Raw genomic sequence first — 18,021 nt, 5'->3', positions numbered from 1 at the left:
CAGACAGCATCAGATACATTGGCTACATGTACTGAGACAGAGCGGCGCTGTTTCGGTCGCTCGGATCCTTTCTCGGGTGAGATTAATGCATCTTGCTGTCGGCGCTCGTCTCTTCAAATTATCAATATTTAGAGAACCCCTCCCACCCAAAGTTGGACTTTTTGGTGCCTTTAGGGGAACTCATGTCTCATTCTGTAATACACACACACACACACACACACACAGACACACACAGACACAACCAGAAGCATAATACCCTAAAGCTTGTTTAAGAGAAGATGCAAGTGTCCTAACGCCCTGCCAAATGTTGCTTATGATTTGATCATCTCTCAGCTTATCCTGCTCATGTCAGACGGGGGAATGATTTGTCGTCATTGTCCTCATGAGGCTGTCCTAATAGGTCATGGTAACCATTTAAACTGAACTGCACTAATGTTACACAGGCCATAAAAACAATTAAAACATATTTTTTCAATGCAATAATACTTAGGTCATTTTAATACATTTTAATGACAGTGTTACATAGCCTATATGTCCGAAGGCTTCATTTGAAGACCCATCCCACAATTGTCACATGGTTTCCCTCCTTCGCACACACTGCCCACTGTGTGGAATAAAGGCAATTACATCCAAATGAATCTCCATAACTCATCCACACGGATTCCCTCTAACTGTGGACCGTTATCACATGCGTAACCCATGGTGACGTTTGTGTCATAGCCATGCCCCTACAGTAGATTAGATGGCAGCCTGTCTGATTATTAATGAGAGTGGCACTACAGCGCATGGCCCTACTAACTGGTCTAATGGCATTACTCTTTGCTCAGTCGCTTGAGTTTTATCTTCGACCTTAGATCTCTTGAGGAGAATGTAGATTGACTTCTAAAGATGCCAGTACAGAATGGGTGTATACCATTGAAAGTTCAAGTTATTTCTCCCATGCATCATGTTTTAGCACTGAATTGAAGATGCAGTTTAGCAAACAGCACTATATTGGAGACAAACTAAGACCCTTTTGAAGTTAGTATTGTTAAATGAGAGTGAAGCTTTTATTGGGTTGGTGAGATGTCAGTTATTTTATTTGAATTCCTTACAATCTCAAACAAAGGATTTGTATGATTATGTGTTCTCTCTTACACAAACACCCACACACACATTCCCGGTCGCACATGCTTGCTTGTACACGTTACCAAGCAGAAAAACACACATGCTTGCTGACAAACACGCCAGGACACTCAAACTCACACACACACACACACACACACACACACACACACACACACACACACTCCTTTATACATGAGAGCACATATAGAGCACGAGAGAAAAAATTGTACAGTAATTTCACACAATAGAGTTCAGTACATTTCATTATCCCTTGGAAGCTTGAGGGAAGCCAGTTGTTAAGGCTTCCATTTCACTAAAGCCGTCCAAAGAAAACATGTGTCCCATCTGTTATGTGAGAGTCTTTGCTGAGTGGAAAGAAGATTTTATTTTTCACCAGACCATAGAATTCCATTCCACCTGAAAACAATGACAGTAACAGCAACAAAACCAAACTTGCAGGACATTTTCTGCATTGAATTCACAGATTGTCATCATAAATGCTGGAATGTCTGACTACTATCTACTTTGAGTATGTATTTAGAGCGTCATAAAAGTCAGTCTGTGTTGTTGACCGCAGTTTCATTTCTTAATCTTCTCTAAAAAAAGTACAAGTTTATTAGTTTTAAATTCTACACACTAGTTATAAGTTAAGTTAAACCCTGTGAAAATATTGAGATTCTTGTTAAAGGCACAATATTCAGCCATGAGGAGAGAGCACACTGCTACTTATTGTGTCATGTAGAAGCCTATCTGGTTTTGCTTTGTTTTGGTAAGCCCTGATAACACAAGCAGTTCAGATGTCTACTTGGAATCCACCCGCTATTATAATAATAAAGTAGTTACATCAAAGTAGTCACTGGCCATTTTGATAGCTAAGCAAAGCAATAGTCATGAGCAAAACCATTTTAGCCATGGAATTTTATTTTTTTAGATATGTTATTTTAGTTCCAAATGTGAGCAAAATGTCATCATCTGAGGACTGTAGACATGGACTGGCTAGATTTGGATGTGGCGTGGCCTGCCAAACACAGAGCACTGCAGGATGTTATCAGTGTGTCAATAAAAGTTAGAATCACATAGAATGCTACGTCGCAAGTTTAGGTTTTTTTCCCCATCATCCAAATTGTAAGGTTACAAAGGATGTAATACAAAGGAGTCCAACCTACGCTCATTTAATTTAAACCACATAGCCTACTTGTATAAGCTTACTAAATGCACCTATTGTGGCACTAATTGCTGCCCTTTAATGCTACCAAATTACACCTTTACAACTAGGCTATAGCTACGTATCCGATTTGTTTTGTTGAACTAATATAGTAGCCATTCTGGCACAGCTTTTTCTACAATAGCAATGAAACCAGCAATGAAACAAGTGGGAATTACAGGGAAGTGTTCAGGTTCATACAATTGATCATCAGTCTTGAGTATAATAACAGGGAAGTCAAGAAATCCATTGAAATCCAAATAACCCCCGACCATCGCTCCTGTTTTTTTTATGCACCAAAGCAACGAGGTCAATGGATTTTCATGGCAAATCTTATAGGTGTAGAAAACCTATTGTTATTCTATGCCAGTTTTTCTGATGCTGGAACAGTTTTCACAGGGGCCAAGGTGTTTATGAGTGGAATTTAGTATAATGTTAACGTTAGTATATCTACTGCAAGTGTTTGCCATTTAACAAATAACGTTTTGAATAGCTGAGCTGCACTATAGGCTAATATACGGTGTGCAAATATGCTATACAGTACTGTGTAATTGAAAAAATGTTGTATTGGCTGCACTTGGCTCAACCATCTACAGCATGTATTATCAGGGCTTGCATGTTTTGATGTGGTTTCGAAAGCGTGGTGACATCATAAGTCATTCTTTACCTGATTTCTTTTAAAGAAAATTACATTTTACATGCTCACAGACGCTGTGAGAATAGATACAAATTTGAACAAATTTCGTTTTTTGAGATTAGTCTATTTCCAATTCAGTTCTGTCCTGTACTTACGGTAAATGCAATGCTTGTTGTTCAAAAGCACACAGTAGAATGATTATAATACAGGTAGGCTCAACTATGGAGGCTTTGCTAAGCTTTTTATACAAAGGAAAGAAAACAGGCTTTGTTTTACAGTGCAAAAAGCAGGTAAGCGCACATGCACCTAGCATAAACCAACAAAATCATGTCACACATTAAGAACATGCAAGGTAGCATGTTCTTCAACTCGCTGAATACCGCCTTAGTCACAAGGTGGGGACTCAATGAGAACTGCCTTAATCATGGTATGGAGAGTTAATACTTCATTGAGGATGAACTTAGTCATAGCATGGAGTTAAACAAAATGAGGACTACCTTATTCACAGAGCTGGAGTTCAACCAAACAAGGACTTCCTAAACCACAGAATGAAGTTTAAACAAGCAAGGATTTACTTCAATCACAAGATAGGGTTTAACCAAGAGAAAATTGTCTTTGTTATTACCCATGGTTTTTGCACTGGGCTTTTTTTCTCTTTAGAAGCAAATAAAAGTTGTGTTACAGTTCGCATGCAGAGGGTGAGAGGAAATAAGGTGAGAACAGGATTTCCAATAAATAAAATTCCATTGCAGCCTATCAGTAACAATGAAGTCACCAAAGTCTATTTTTGGCATAAAGTTCAGACTTAGAAATGCAGGCTTCACCGAGTCTTTAATTCTGTACTAATTTTCACTATTTCTACTTTTTACGGATGAATACAGCAAAAAGGTGAGAGAATTTATTAAATTATATTTATATTTTTTATATATATATATTTATATAATATATTAAAATGTATTTACATTGAAAAGACATCCGCTTCGCCTCGCATTCCTCAAACAGAAGTCATATAAACAGGGGGCTGAACGCCCCTTTCTTTTACCCTCGCTGTACAAGAACCTAGCTAGCTAAACAAACCTCTAGTGAGAATAGCCACGCCCCCTAGTGGACATAGTACATCCAGTAGACCAGGTTGAAGAAGGTGAAGGCGATGGGGAAGATGACGCGGGACCACTTGTCTATGGCGTTGACGTCCGTCAGGTCGGGGATCTTGACTTTGAGCTGCGACGCCCTCCTCCTCAAACGACTCTTCTTGTGGCCGACGGGCCGGTCGAGGGCCGGTCGACCATACAGATCTCGGCTGGCCATGGGCTTGCGGTACTGTATGCTGGCGCTGTCATAGGAGAACATGGTGGCCCGCGGGTCATTGAGAGCCCCTATCATCTCGGCCCCGGTCATCCCGGCCATGCCACCCATCCCACCCATCTCGTTACGGATCTCTAGATTGGTCAGGAGGATGTTGCCGTGGGCGTCCACCTAGGGAGGGAGATGGCAACAGGAAGCGAGGTCACAATATATTACAGAACACAACAGACCATGAGCTTTGAGCATTTGAAGTTTGGAAAACATTTAAACTCATAACATTTTACATTTTAGTCATTTAGCAGACGCTCTTATCCAGAGCGACTTACAGTTAGTGCATACATATATATTATTTTTCATACTGGCCCCCCGTGGGAATTGAACCCACAACCCTGGCATTGCAAACGCCATGCTCTACCAACTGAGTTACATCCCTGCCGGCCATTCCCTCCCCTACCCTGGACGACGCTGGGCCAATTGTGTGCCGCCCCATGAGTCTCCCGGTCGCGGCCGGCTACGACAGAGCCTGGATTCGAACCAGGATCTCTAGTGGCACAGCCTTACACCACTGCGCCACTCGGGAGGTCGCCAATAATATGCCAGAGACTTTGAATACGACACGCGAGATTACCCCCAACCCCTACCTGCACTTTGTTACTCTCCAGACGGCTCTTGTTTTCGTTATTGGTTTTAGCTGCTTTCTCTGCCACCTTTTTCTGCAAGTGAGGCCCCCGACCGAAGAAGATGTAGTTGACAAACGCGTACTCCAGCAGGGCCAGGAAGACAAACACGAAGCAGCCCATCAGGTAGATGTCAATAGCCTTGACATAGGGGATTTTGGGTAAAGTCTCTCTCAAGTGGGTGTTGATGGTGGTCATGGTCAGCACAGTGGTTATACCTGGGGGAGGAAGGGAAAGGAAGGAAAGGCTCAGGGTCAGGGTTAGTTTACGGGTTCAGATGAGGGCACTTCAACTCCTATACAGCGTGTGCAGGCCTTTGTCTTTCAAGACACATGCCCTAAGTAATGGGAGACTTCTGGGTACCACCATATACAGTGCATTCTGAAAGTATTCAGACCCCTTGACTTTTTCCACATTTTGTTATGTTACAGCCTTATTCTAAAATGGATTCAATAGTTTTTTCCCCCTCATCCATCTACACACAATACCGCATAATGACAAAGCAAAGACAGTTTTATTTTTTGGGGAAATATCACATTTCCATTCAGACCCTTTACTCAGTACTTTGTTGAAGCATCTTTGGCAGCGATTACAGCCTTGACCCTTCTTGGGTATGATGCTACATGCTTAGCACACCTGTATTTGGGGAGTTTCTCCTATTCTTCTCTGCAGATCCTCTCAAGCTCTGTCAAGTTGGATGGGGAGCGTCTCTGCACAGATATTTTCAGGTCTCTCCAGAGATGTTCGATCGGGTTCAAGTCCGGGCTCTGGCTTGGCCACTCAAGGACATTGAGAGACTTGTCCCGAAGCCACTTCTGCATTGTCTTGGCTGTGTGCTTAGGGTCGTTGTCCTGTTGGAAGGTGAACCTTCGCCCCAGTCTGAAGCAGGTTTTCATCAAGGATCTCTCTTTACTTTGCTCGGTTCAGCTTTCCCTCGATCCTGACTAGTCTCCCAGTCCCTGCTGCTGAAAAACATCCCCACAGCATGATGCTGCCAACACCATGTTTCACCGTAGGGATGGTGCCAGGTTTCCTCCAGATGTGACGCTTGGCATTCAGGACAAAGAATTCAATCTTGGTTTCATCAGACCAGAGAATCTTGTTTCTCATGGTCTGAGAGTCTTTAGGTGCTTTTTGGCAAACTCCAAGTGTGCTGTCATGTGCCTTTTACTGAGGAGTGGCTTCCGCCTGGCCACTTTACCATTAGGCCTGATTGGTGGAGTGCTGCAGAGATGGTTGTCTTTCTGGAAGGTTCCCCCATCTACACAGAGGAACTCTAGAGCTCTGTCAGAGTGACCAGTGGGTTCTTGGTCACCTCCCTGACCAAGGCCCTTCTCCCCCGATTGCTCAGTTTGGCCGGGCGGCCAGCTCTAGGAAGAGTCTTGGTGGTTCCAAACTTATTTTATTTATGAATGATGGAGGCCACTGTGTCCTTGGGAACCTTCAATGCTGCAGAAATGTTTTGGTACCCTTCCCCAGATCTGTTCCTTGACACAATCCTGTCTCTGAGCTCTACGGACAATTCCTTCGACCTCATGGCTTGGTTTTTGCTCTGACATGCACTGTCAACTGTGGTACATTATATAGACAGGTGTGTGCCTTTCCAAATCATGTCCAATCAATTGAATTTACCACAGGTGGACTCCAATCAAGTTGTGGAAACATCTCAAGGATGATCAATGGAAAGAGGATGCACCTGAGCTTAATTTCGAGTCTCATAGGAAAGGGTCTGAATACTTATGTAAATAAGGTATATCTGTCCCCAAAAAATATTTTGAAAAATAATCAATTTTAGAATAAGGCTGTAACGTAACAAAATGTGGAAAAAGTAATGGGGTCTGAATACTTTCTGAATGCACTGTAAACAAGCATGGAGAAAGGATGTGGAAATGCCCTCTGCATGACTTGAAGATTCCCTCACACCAATAACGCAACCGAGTCCAAAGCTGCATTCTAAATGCATTGACTTCTGGATGGGGTACAAGGTCAGAATGCTAATAAACCACTCATATTATTGGCTCCGTATTAAACTAAGTTGTGGGAACAAGGGAAAAATTAGGAATTTCTTGGATCTGAAGGTGGTGCATACCAATATGTTACCTACGTTGACCTGATACATACCTTATTTACATTTACCTGTGAAAATGTCAGATGACTGTGGCCATCAGTGCCCGTCACATGCATGACACCTCTGAGCTCCAGGTGAAAACACTGGACAAGCATAGATCCAGAACATCAGAACAGTGTGATATTCTATTCTAGTGAGACAGTCCTCAGAAGAGCAATACACAGAGAGATAGTGCCTTAGTGTGAAGTTGTCACTCAGCCACAACGCTACATTCGCTGTGACACAGAGACTCTTGAGAGCCTGAGTTGACAAGAACAAGCTGACCTAACTCAACATGGCTCAGCACACCGGCAATCCAATCACTCATACACTTCACCTCATATCAGTCAACTGCTCACTTCATACAAAAAGATGGATGCAAAATGGTGCCCTGCATTAGCTAATTGTACTGGGATCACAAGATTCAAGATCACTGTTCGTTTGGGATTTTTTTTTGTCTATACGTACAATGTTTGGTCTACACGAAACTGTTACATTAAAATAACATGAATTTCATGTCATTATCAGTATATAAGTAGTTTTATATACCAAAGTCTTCCAAACCTATGTACACCAATGTAGGCTACATGTATGAACTGTATAAAATGATGTACAGTATATTACTCACTTAGGTGTGAGACTCATAAAGGAAGAGAGACGCTCCTATAATACTCAGCCATGCATAATCAGTTCCACATTAGACACAGTGCCGTGAAAAAGTATTTTCCCCCTTTCTGATTTTCTCTATTTTTGATGAAGGGAACCTGAGTTTACGAATAACAAAAAAATAGTTATACATACTTTATTTATTTAATTAACGAAGTTATGCAACACCCAATTCCCCTGTGTGTAATTGTCCCCTAACACTCAATAACTGGTTGTGCCACCTTTAGCTGCAATGACTGCAACCAAATGCTTTCTGTAGTGGTTGATCAGTCTCTCACAACGCTGTGGAGGAATTTTGGCCCACTCTTGCATACAGAACTGCTTTAACTTAGCGACATTTGTGGGTTTTCAAGCATGAACTGCTCGTTTCAAGTCCTGCCACAACATCTCAATTGGGATTAGGTCTGGATTTTGAATAGGCCATTCCAAAACTTCACATTTGTTGCTTTTGAACCATTTTCATGTAGACTTGATTGTGTGTTTTGGATCATTGTCTTGCTGCATGACCCAGCTGCGCTTCAGCTTCAGATCACAGACGGACGGCCTGACATTCTCCTGTAGAATTCTCTGATACAGAGCAGAATTAATGGTTCCTTCTATTAAGGCATTTCGTCCAGGTCCTGAGGCAGCAAAGCATCCCCAAACTATCACACTACCACACCATGCTTGACCGTTGGTATAAGGTTTTTACTGTGGAATTCAGTGTTTGGTTTTTGCCAGACATAATGGGACCCATCTCGCCCAAGAAATTGACTGACGTTTGCCAAAAAGCACCTGGAAGCACCTGAATGATCATCAAGACTCTTGGAAAAAATGTATATGGACAGAATCAAAATTATAACTTTTTGGACAACATGGGTCCCATTATGCCTGGCGAAAACCAAACACTGCATTCCACAGTAAGAACCTTATACCAACCGTCAAGTATGGTGGCGGTAGTGTGATAGTTTGGGTTCATGCTTGAAAACCCACAAATGTCACTGAGTTAAAGCAGTTCTGCATGGAAGAGTGGGCCAGAATTCCTCCACAGCGACGTGAGAGTCTGATCAACAACTACAGGAAGCGTTTGGTTGGAGTCATTGCAAGTAAAGGTGGCAAAGACATTGAGTGTTGCATAACTTTGTTTATGACATAAGTATGTAATTGTTGTGTTATTTGTTCACTCAGGTTCCGTTTATCTAATATTAGGTTTTGGTTGAAGGTCTGATAACAGTCAGTATCAAAAATATGCAAAAGTAGAGAAAATTAGAAAGGGGGCAAATACTTTTTCACAGCACTGTACTTAGTAGACAAGATTCTACATTTTTGCACATATATCCATACATTTTTATATCCGTCTGGAGTTGAGTTTGCGTCATTGGCTAAAGCACACCCCCAAGCGTGCCATCATCTTGATAACAGTAAGCCTGCCAGACTGCACACTATAAACAGTAGGCATTCAAGCTGACAGAAGAGTGTGAAATACTTGGAAAATGTGACCACATTTCAGGCATTTGACCATTCATTTGACCATTCATTTGACCATTCATTTGACCATTCAAAGCACATGCAGTATCTGTGTATGCCGTATGTGTTTTCTTTAAACCCAGTAGCCTGTGAAAGTGGATACGTCCCAATCAGCAAAATCTAAACAAAACTGGAGCCACAATGTTTGTAAGCAGGAACAAGGACCGGAAGCAGCGTTATGGTATTTAGCCAAAGAATATAGGAGCAGCAGTAGCTCTAGCTAGCTTAATAACTGTGGCATTAAATATTTACACTTTTACAGTTAGTTAGTTAGCAACCGTTTCTTCGCTAGCTACGGTAACGCTCCCTCATAATGCCTCCCAAATTGTTGTTTACTGATTCTCTATTTCTCTGCTTGTTCCAGAGAAGGTCTGATGAGTTTGCTTTTGTACATTTCAGCTCTCACCTTAAACTCAGGTTATATCCCTGATGCACACCAGTGAGTCAGTAGCTAGTCAGGGGTGTTTTTTTGTAAGGGTACAAACTGCCTCTGGGGTAGGACAACCATGAAAGTGAGGACACAAGGACACACTGCTGAGGGCTGTTTGTGTGCACACTCGGGGATGACTGAGAATTTCAGGATTAATCTCTGACCTCCATGTTGTGGGTGTAAGGAAACCCATATTCCCATGGGTCGGTGGATGGGGTAAAATAATCCCTGTGCTTTGGAGGATGAATAGGTAGCCCCAACTGTGCCTTTGGGGCTGTGTGTGTTATTCTATCTTCAGACTGTGTCCGTGCGCATGGATGCATACAGCCTAGGGGGCAGTGTGTAAGTAGAAGTTCTGCCTAGGGGGTGGTGTGTAAGTGTACACTCTGCCTATGGGGGCTGTGTGTGTATAAGTATACACTATGCTACCTAGGGTGCTTTGTGTAAGGGTACACTCTGCCGAGAGGGATGTGTGTAAGTATACACTCTACCTAAGGGGTTATGTGTATGTGTGCAATCTACCTAAGGGGGTAGTGTGCAAGTATACACTGCCGTGGGGACTGTGCGTTGAGAGACACACTATGCTCTGCTGTGTATAAGGGTGCATTCTGCCTGCCTGGGAGGCAGACCAACACATGCCTACACCTGGTAACCCAAAGCTACTAAAGACATATTCAGCCGTGATTCTTTATTGAACCCCCGCCATGGACAACCCATAGAATAAACCAAAGACAATGACCTAAACCCCCCACATGGACAACCCATAGAATAACCCAAAGACAACGACCTAAACCACCCCTACATGGACAACCCATAGAATAACCCAAAGGCACCGACCTAAACCCTCAACATGGACAACCCATAGAATAAACCAAAGACACTAACCTAAAGCCCCCCACATGGACAAACCATAGAATAACCCAAAGACACTAACCTAAAGCCACCCACATGGACAACCCATAGAATAACCCAAAGACACTAACCTAAAGCCCCCCACATGGACAACCCATAGAATAACCCAAAGACACTAACCTAAAGCCCCCCACATGGACAACCCATAGAATAACCCAAAGACACCGACCTAAAGCGACTCTGGCCGCAGACGCGTCATAGTTGATCCAGAAGGAGACCCAGGATAGGATGGTGATCAGGGTGGAGGGCATGTAGGTCTGTAGGATGAAGTAGCCAATGTTCCTCTTCAGCTTAAAACTCAGAGAGAGCCTCGGGTAGGAGCCTGGGAGACCAAACACAGTTTTCACGTCGGAGTAGGATGAAGTTTCCCCCTAGATGCTGAACTAAGGTCAGTTTAGCATTTAGGGGTAAGATTATCCTCTTTGTGCCTGAGAGAACTTCTACCCGGTGCTTATGTGGCAGTTACAGTCTGCCACATTCTCTAATGTTAGACACTCTTAAGTGGAACATCAGAAACTTTAATTAATAATATACTATTGTAAGGGTTAGTAATCAGATTGTTACCTGTAGCAAACACTGCTTTTGTGGATTGGATGTGGTAGTCTATAATAGAGAATTGGGGAAGTTCGATGTTCTCCACCCCAGTCACTGAATTATCACCTTTCCAGTAGAACTCGATGTCATCAGTGGTGTACCCATCTGTGAGAGGGAGAGACTGTTACATCATCTAAAATGGACAGACAGAAGGCTACCTACCGTATGTCACGGGCGGTGTACCCACCTGAGAATCTGACAGAATGGAACGCCATTCAACATGGACAGGCAGAAAGCTGCTGTGTCATTGAGAGTATACTTGTCTGAAGCGGTGGGTCAAGTCTTTTTCTAACACGTTTCTTTGCCTGGTATTAGATGGAACAGGAATGAAACAAGTCAGTTATTGGCCTTTCAGTAATTAGGCAAACTTAATTGGACTGGGTTGGCTTTTTCTCCCCTCAGACTCCTTCGCTTATCTAAAGGGAACCGCAGGATTTCAGGGAATTAGCTGCTTCTCCTTACTGCCTGTACTCAATCAGTGTTTTGTCTTTCTTTCCCATTCCCCATTTAATGTATGTGTGAGAGGGTCTTGGGTTATCAGATCACCCCAGAAGCCATAAGAGTATAGGAGAATAATGTGTAAAGAAATGTGTAGACCAATATGGAGATTGTTTTTTTTAATGAGACTGCGAAGAATAGAACAGCAGAACTGGATGTTTTCCCATGTATCTGTGTCCACAGCTAGAAACTGGACCAGGCTGTCCACAGCTAGAAACTGGACCAGATTGTCCACAGCTAGAAACTGGACCAGATTGTCCACAGCTAGAAACTGGACCAGGCTGTCCACAGCTAGAAACTGTACCAGATTGTCCACAGCTAGAAACTGGACCAGGCTGTCCACAGCTAGAAACTGGACCAGATTGTCCACAGCTAGAAACTGCAAAGTGCAAAGGTTGGACCTGATATTTCCATTAGGGTATAAAATGAAAAAAATTACAAAAAGTGAAATTAAGATAAGAACTTACATTTTAAGGCCTGGCCACATCAGTGCTAGCAGTGTTGGTGCATCAAAGAGTAGTAACCTTACAGTCTTGATTGTTGCTAAAAATTATTATTACGCTAGCTAATTGTATGTCATAATTAAGACAGATGACATGATAGAGGGTTTGAGTAAGGTGTTGCCAAAAGTATTAAATACATCAACCCAGTCAATCCATGAATCCAGCAGCTCCACAAGGCGTTATAGTGATTTCCAGAACCTTGTCAAAATACCCAAAGCCAAGCGTCCACGTCTGTGCAGATTGAGTTAACTATGCACCATCTATTATTTAAATGAAGCACTCCGGCCAAGTTTGATTTAACAAGAAATGCCAGTTTGCATTAGTTGGCGTAAAGTGCTGCAGTTTTCTTCCTGCTTAATGTACGTTATGTCCTCGATGGGGAGATATTTTGCTACGGTTTGGAAGAGAGTAATCACCTTACCTGAGGCACATAGGCCTGTGTAACAGAATAATGTGTGAAAATGAATGGACTGAGAGAAAGTCATCATGAGATGTGTAGATTAACTAAAACAGAGAAAGAATGTTATAATTGTAAAATGTAGCTAGGGCCAGTTTCATTGACCCAGATTATGCCTATTCCTGGACTAAAAAGCATGCTCAATAGGAAATCACCATTGAAAGTGCCTTTTACTACATGAATAGGCTCAATCTGGGTCTGGGAAACTGGCCCTAGCTACATGTCCCTTTTGGGTTTATTCAATAGCACCCATAGAGTCACATAGACCTCAGATCTGTGTGTAGGGACAAGCTTTCGTAAACATGCCCAGTAGTGATAAACGGCACAAATGAAGCTGAGAAGTCTCTACAGTGATGTCACACACACACACACACACACACACACACACACACACACACACACACACACACACACACACACACACACACAGTGTCACTCACAGCTCTCGATCTCCAGGGTGCAGTTCTGCTCGTCCAGAGGGTATCTACGCAAGTCCATCATGCAAGCTGCCGTAGTGGTGATCCTGAGAGGGGAGGGGGGGGGTAAAGAGAGAGAGAGAGAGGGGGTGGGGGATGGTAGACATTCTATATCTTGTATCTAGCGCAGACATTTTAAAATATACCCCCATACCCCATAGGACTAATGTCTCACTAACCCTTACCATGATGTATGTCCTTACAAGTGCAGAGCATACAGTATAAAATCTGTGTGAACACACATACTGTATATCATATACAAAGAGTACAGTATGGCCAGGAACACTTGAGAAAATATGAGACCTACTTAAAATGTAGTTTTTTGGGGTGTGTGTTACATTTCATAACATTTTATATAAACACTTCCAGGTGCACAGTGAAAAAGGTTGACCTAATAACAGAGAGAAATGAAAAACGCATCCTTCTCACACATATTGACTCAGGAAGCACACACAGTACATACTCAGAGTTCTATTGCACAAATCCCTCCATGGTTTCACTGGAAATTGAACTCTCCGTTTCTCACCCATAATTGCCTTCATACTGCTTAAGTCATGACTGTGCCCTCCCTCTTTGAAATGCTCCATGTTCCATCTTAATTAGCACTCTGATTAATTAAGAATTAACACCAAAAAAATCCCGGCAATCGGTGGACTTTAAAATCCGTGACTTCTTCGCTTTGAGGTCTCATTTGAAGGAGCACACTTCAATTTGACGATTTCAGATTGAATTTGTGCTACACTGCTTTCATTCTTTTAGTATTGATTAAACTCAAAATGTTCCCAAACAGTGAGATTGCTGTGCTTATGTATTCATTGCGTTCATTTGGTCTCTGACAGAAAAGGGTCAAGGTTATGGCCCCATGCAGCCATGTTATTACAGGCTGCTTGCCGAGGGGTTGGCTGGTCCTTGGAAGGGAAGGGGTCAGAGTCACATCCATTGTTGTGTTCTCACTGCTCACGAACCATATACGATAAGAATAGGATGTCGATTTAATATTGATTTTAATGTAAACCGCTTATGCTGAGTAAAGGATTACATTTAAAGCATAGTGTGGTGGAGTCACTGTTCATAGCTAATCAAAAGGGAATCATCGCGCTCTCCCAGAAGCTTCGCTGGTGCGTAAAACCCGCAAATTCAGACAAACAAAAAGGTGTAATGGGTCCTCACTCAAAAAGATGTCGCATAAATTACATAAGATGTTCAGAGAATAAGTGTTTATACATCATATGTACATCTTACATGTTTGCACATTGGTTTATCATTGTGAACAGGGAACCATTACTGTAAAGTGTATGTGTACCTTTTCCACTGCATAATCCCTGTGTCAAATGAGAGGAGACGTGAGACAAGAAAAGAGCGTACCGACTCTCTCTTACACACACACACACACACACACACAAACACACACACACACACACAGGCAGTGAGACTGCCAGGATGTGAGTCATAGCCAGCAATGAATTCACCTAACCCAACCTGAGCCCTCTAGCTGTTTGAGACATTTCCAGGGATCCTCTGCAGTTTCCCCATTTTGTCCAGCTTCTCCTGCCGCAAAATGTCATGCATCGCTGAGCACCTAAAACTCACTCAAGCTGCCACTCCTTTGTTTTGGGTGACGAACCCATCGCCAAAACCTAAAAAGCATAGTAGTACATGCTAAATTTGAAAGCCATCCCAAAGCCCCTACTACCTATGCACCTACAGTATGTTGATCTGAAAGCATTGGCTAGTTATCTCTAATATTGCCTATCAGAGGTCAAGGCTGATCTACAGTTGAAGTCGGAAGTTTACATACACTTAGGTTGGAGTCATTAAAACTCGTTTTTCAACCACTCCACAAATGTCTTGTTAACAAACTATAGTTTTGGCAAGTCGGTTAGGACATCTACTTAGTGCATGACACAAATAATTTTTCCAACAATTGTTTACAGACAGATTATTTCACTTATAATTCACTGTATCACAATTCCAGTGGGTCAGAAGTTTACATACACTAAGTTGACTGTGCCTTTAAACAGCTTGGAAAATTCCAGAAAATTATGTCATGGCTTTAGAAGATTCTGATAGGCTAATTGACATCATTTGAGTCAATTGGAGGTGTACCTGTGGATGTATTTCAAGGCCTACCTTCAAACTCAGTGCCTCTTTGCTTGACATCATGGGAAAATCAAAGGAAATCAGCCAAGACCTCAGGAAAAAAAATGGTAGACCTCCACAAGTCTGGTTCATCCTTGGGAGCAATTTCCAAACGCCTGAAGGTACCACGTTCACCTGTACATACAACAGTACGCAAATATAAACACCATGGGACCGCGCAGCCGTCATACCGCTCAGGAAGGAGACGCATTCTGTCTCCTAGAGATGAACGTACTTTGGTGCGAAAAGTGCAAATCAATCCCAGGACAACAGCAAAGGACCTTGTGAAAATGCTGGAGGAAACAGGTAAAAAAGTATCTATATCCACAGTAAAACAAGTTCTATATCGACATAACCTGAAAGGCCGCTCAGCAAGGAAGAAGCCACTGCTCCAAAACCGCCATAAAAAAGCCAGACTACGGTTTGCAACTGCACATGGGGACAAATATTGTACTTTTTGGAGAAATGTCCTCTGGTCTGATGAAACAAAAATAGAACTGTTTGCCCATAATGACCATCGTTATGTTTGGAGAAAAAAGGGGGTACTTGCAAGCCGAAGAACACCATCCCAACCGTGAAGCACGGGGGTGGCAGCATCATGCTGTGGGGGTGCTTTGCTGCAGGAGGGACTGGTGCACTTCACAAAATAGATGGTATCATGAGGAAGGAAAATTATGTGGATATATTGAAGCAACATCTCAAGATATCAGTCAGGAAGTTAATGCTTGGTCGCAAATGGGTCTTCCAAATGGACAATGACCCCAAGCATACTTCCAAAGTTGTGGCAAAATGGCTTAAGGACAACAAAGTCAAGGTATTGGAGTGGCCATCACATCACAAAGCCCTGACCTCAATCCTATAGAACATTTGTGGGCAGAACTGAAAAGGTGTGTGCGAGCAAGGAGGCCTACAAACCTGACTCAGTTACACCAGCTCTGTCAGGAGGAATGGGCCAAAATTCACCCAACGTATTGTGGGAAGCTTGTGGAAGGCTACCCGAAACGTTTGACCCAAGTTAAACAATTGAAAGGCAATGCTATCAAATACTAATTGAGTGTATGTAAACTTCAAACCCACTGGGAATGTGATGAAAGAAATAAAAGCTGAAATAAATCATTCTCTCTACTATTATTCTGACATTTCACATTCTTAAAATAAAGTGGTGATCCTGACTGACCTAAGACAGGGAATATTTACTAGGATTAAATGTCAGGAATTGTGAAAAACTGAGTTTAAATGTATTTGGCTAAGGTGTATGTAAACTTCCGACTTCAACTGTATAACAATACTGTTTAGTATACCAATCCTATACTTTCAGATCCAGATGTAGTCCCAAGGGGCTAGGGATCGATTTGGAATGTGGCATTACAACCATGCAGGTAAAGGGCATTCTAAAAGTCCAGTGGCGGTCTGCTGTGCATTAGTCTTGGTCTTCGTCCAATCCAAGAGCCCTGCCTTGTAAAAATGACTCTCACTGGCCCATAGCCATTCTCCTCACTGAGTGATAGCGAGTGTCCAGTGAGACCAATATCTGTCAATTGCAGCCGCAACGATGTTGAGAACTGAAAAGCCCTGGGCATGAATATTCATCAATTTTCATACACTGCAGCTGAATATTATTTGGCTGTCGACCATGTCTTAAACACACCAAATGCATTAGGGTGGTCTGGATGAATTATAAAGCATCTGCAGAGATGGGGTAAAAATAGAGCATCAGCTCCTCTATACCGTAGGGGTGTCAGTAAGGGTGTACCATACTACACTATTCCCACTCCCAATCTATTACCCCAGTGTGTAACATCCCCTCCCCATCAGATCAATGCAGATCAAACACATATCAGGGAAAGAGGTGGGCTTTGCATCCGTGATGGTAATGAGCGTCACGTTACGTGATAGATGTTACGGGTGTGACTGACTGCAGCATTAGTATTGGTTTGTGTTTTCTGAAATGGCTAATGCAGTTGGTGAGAGTAATGCATTGTTAATGTGAGAGGAATCCTATCTACTGGGATGACTGATATTGGAGAAGTGATGCTCTGAAAATGTCTGCAGTTATACTAGTATAGTGGTTATAAGATTTTCATTTCATTTAGCCAGGATATTCCACTCAGTAACGATTGATAGTGTTTTCCAGGGGAAGATGAAGGTAAAACATGCTCAACTCTATTGTCTTGTTTTAATAATACAACAAACAGGAAAAGGGTGCTAGCTAGAGAGAAGTTGTTCTGTTAAATAATCTGTAAAATTTTACTGCGAATAAAGCTTTTTGTTATTACTGCTATACTTCATAAAATGTTAATCACACATACACTCTCTTTTCCTTCACATGCTGAAGCACCGGGAGTAGAGGTGGCAGTGCTGCCTAAAAATTAGTAATTACCGCAATGAACGTTATGCTAGATTTGATTAAAGGTTGAATTAAAAACATGTTGCCATATTCAATCAATCTTCATTGAGCATAACTAATAGGCCTACTGTTTGATAGCGTGTGCAGTGACCATTCAGACTGGCCATATGCGTATTGATGGATACATTAAAAACGTGAAGGTAGCGTAGCAGCTGACGTGTACACTACAGTAACTGGTGAGGTCATTCCAGGCAGCCTAAATATAGCCGGCTCACTGTAGGCAGCAGGCAGAAGCACACTGGCTGAATAATTGTGTGGTCTGCAGGGAATAATAATTCTGCAGCATTCGAGTGTGAAGACGTCTCCCTGCTCGACGTGAAACTGTGAGAATTGTGTGTGAGGAGTGAAGCAGATGAAAGTGAAAAGTTGTCACAATGACATGCAAGTTATTTCTGG

At 42.4% G+C, this 18,021-nt stretch overlaps 1 protein-coding gene across 2 annotated transcripts in view; it reads right to left on the bottom strand.

The window, feature by feature from the left end:
• Positions 1-1,021: 1,021 nt before the first annotated feature.
• Positions 1,022-18,021, bottom strand: part of LOC121539431 (gamma-aminobutyric acid receptor subunit beta-1-like) — a 43,552-nt gene continuing 26,552 nt past the window's right edge. For both annotated transcript variants that reach the window (XM_041847925.2, XM_041847926.2), the window contains 5 exons: positions 13,044-13,126; positions 11,116-11,250; positions 10,721-10,873; positions 4,895-5,148; positions 1,022-4,424 (listed from right to left, as the gene is read on the bottom strand). In XM_041847925.2, the coding sequence (XP_041703859.1) occupies positions 4,050-4,424; positions 4,895-5,148; positions 10,721-10,873; positions 11,116-11,250; positions 13,044-13,126 (1,000 nt within the window). In that variant the 3' untranslated portion in view covers positions 1,022-4,049. The remainder of the gene's footprint in view (positions 4,425-4,894; positions 5,149-10,720; positions 10,874-11,115; positions 11,251-13,043; positions 13,127-18,021) is intronic.

This window comes from Coregonus clupeaformis, chromosome 25 (genome assembly GCF_020615455.1).
Source record: "Coregonus clupeaformis isolate EN_2021a chromosome 25, ASM2061545v1, whole genome shotgun sequence".
Classification (NCBI taxonomy): domain Eukaryota; kingdom Metazoa; phylum Chordata; class Actinopteri; order Salmoniformes; family Salmonidae; genus Coregonus; species Coregonus clupeaformis.
Note: the sequence above shows the minus strand (reverse complement) of the source record. Positions and strands in the feature narration are given on the sequence as shown.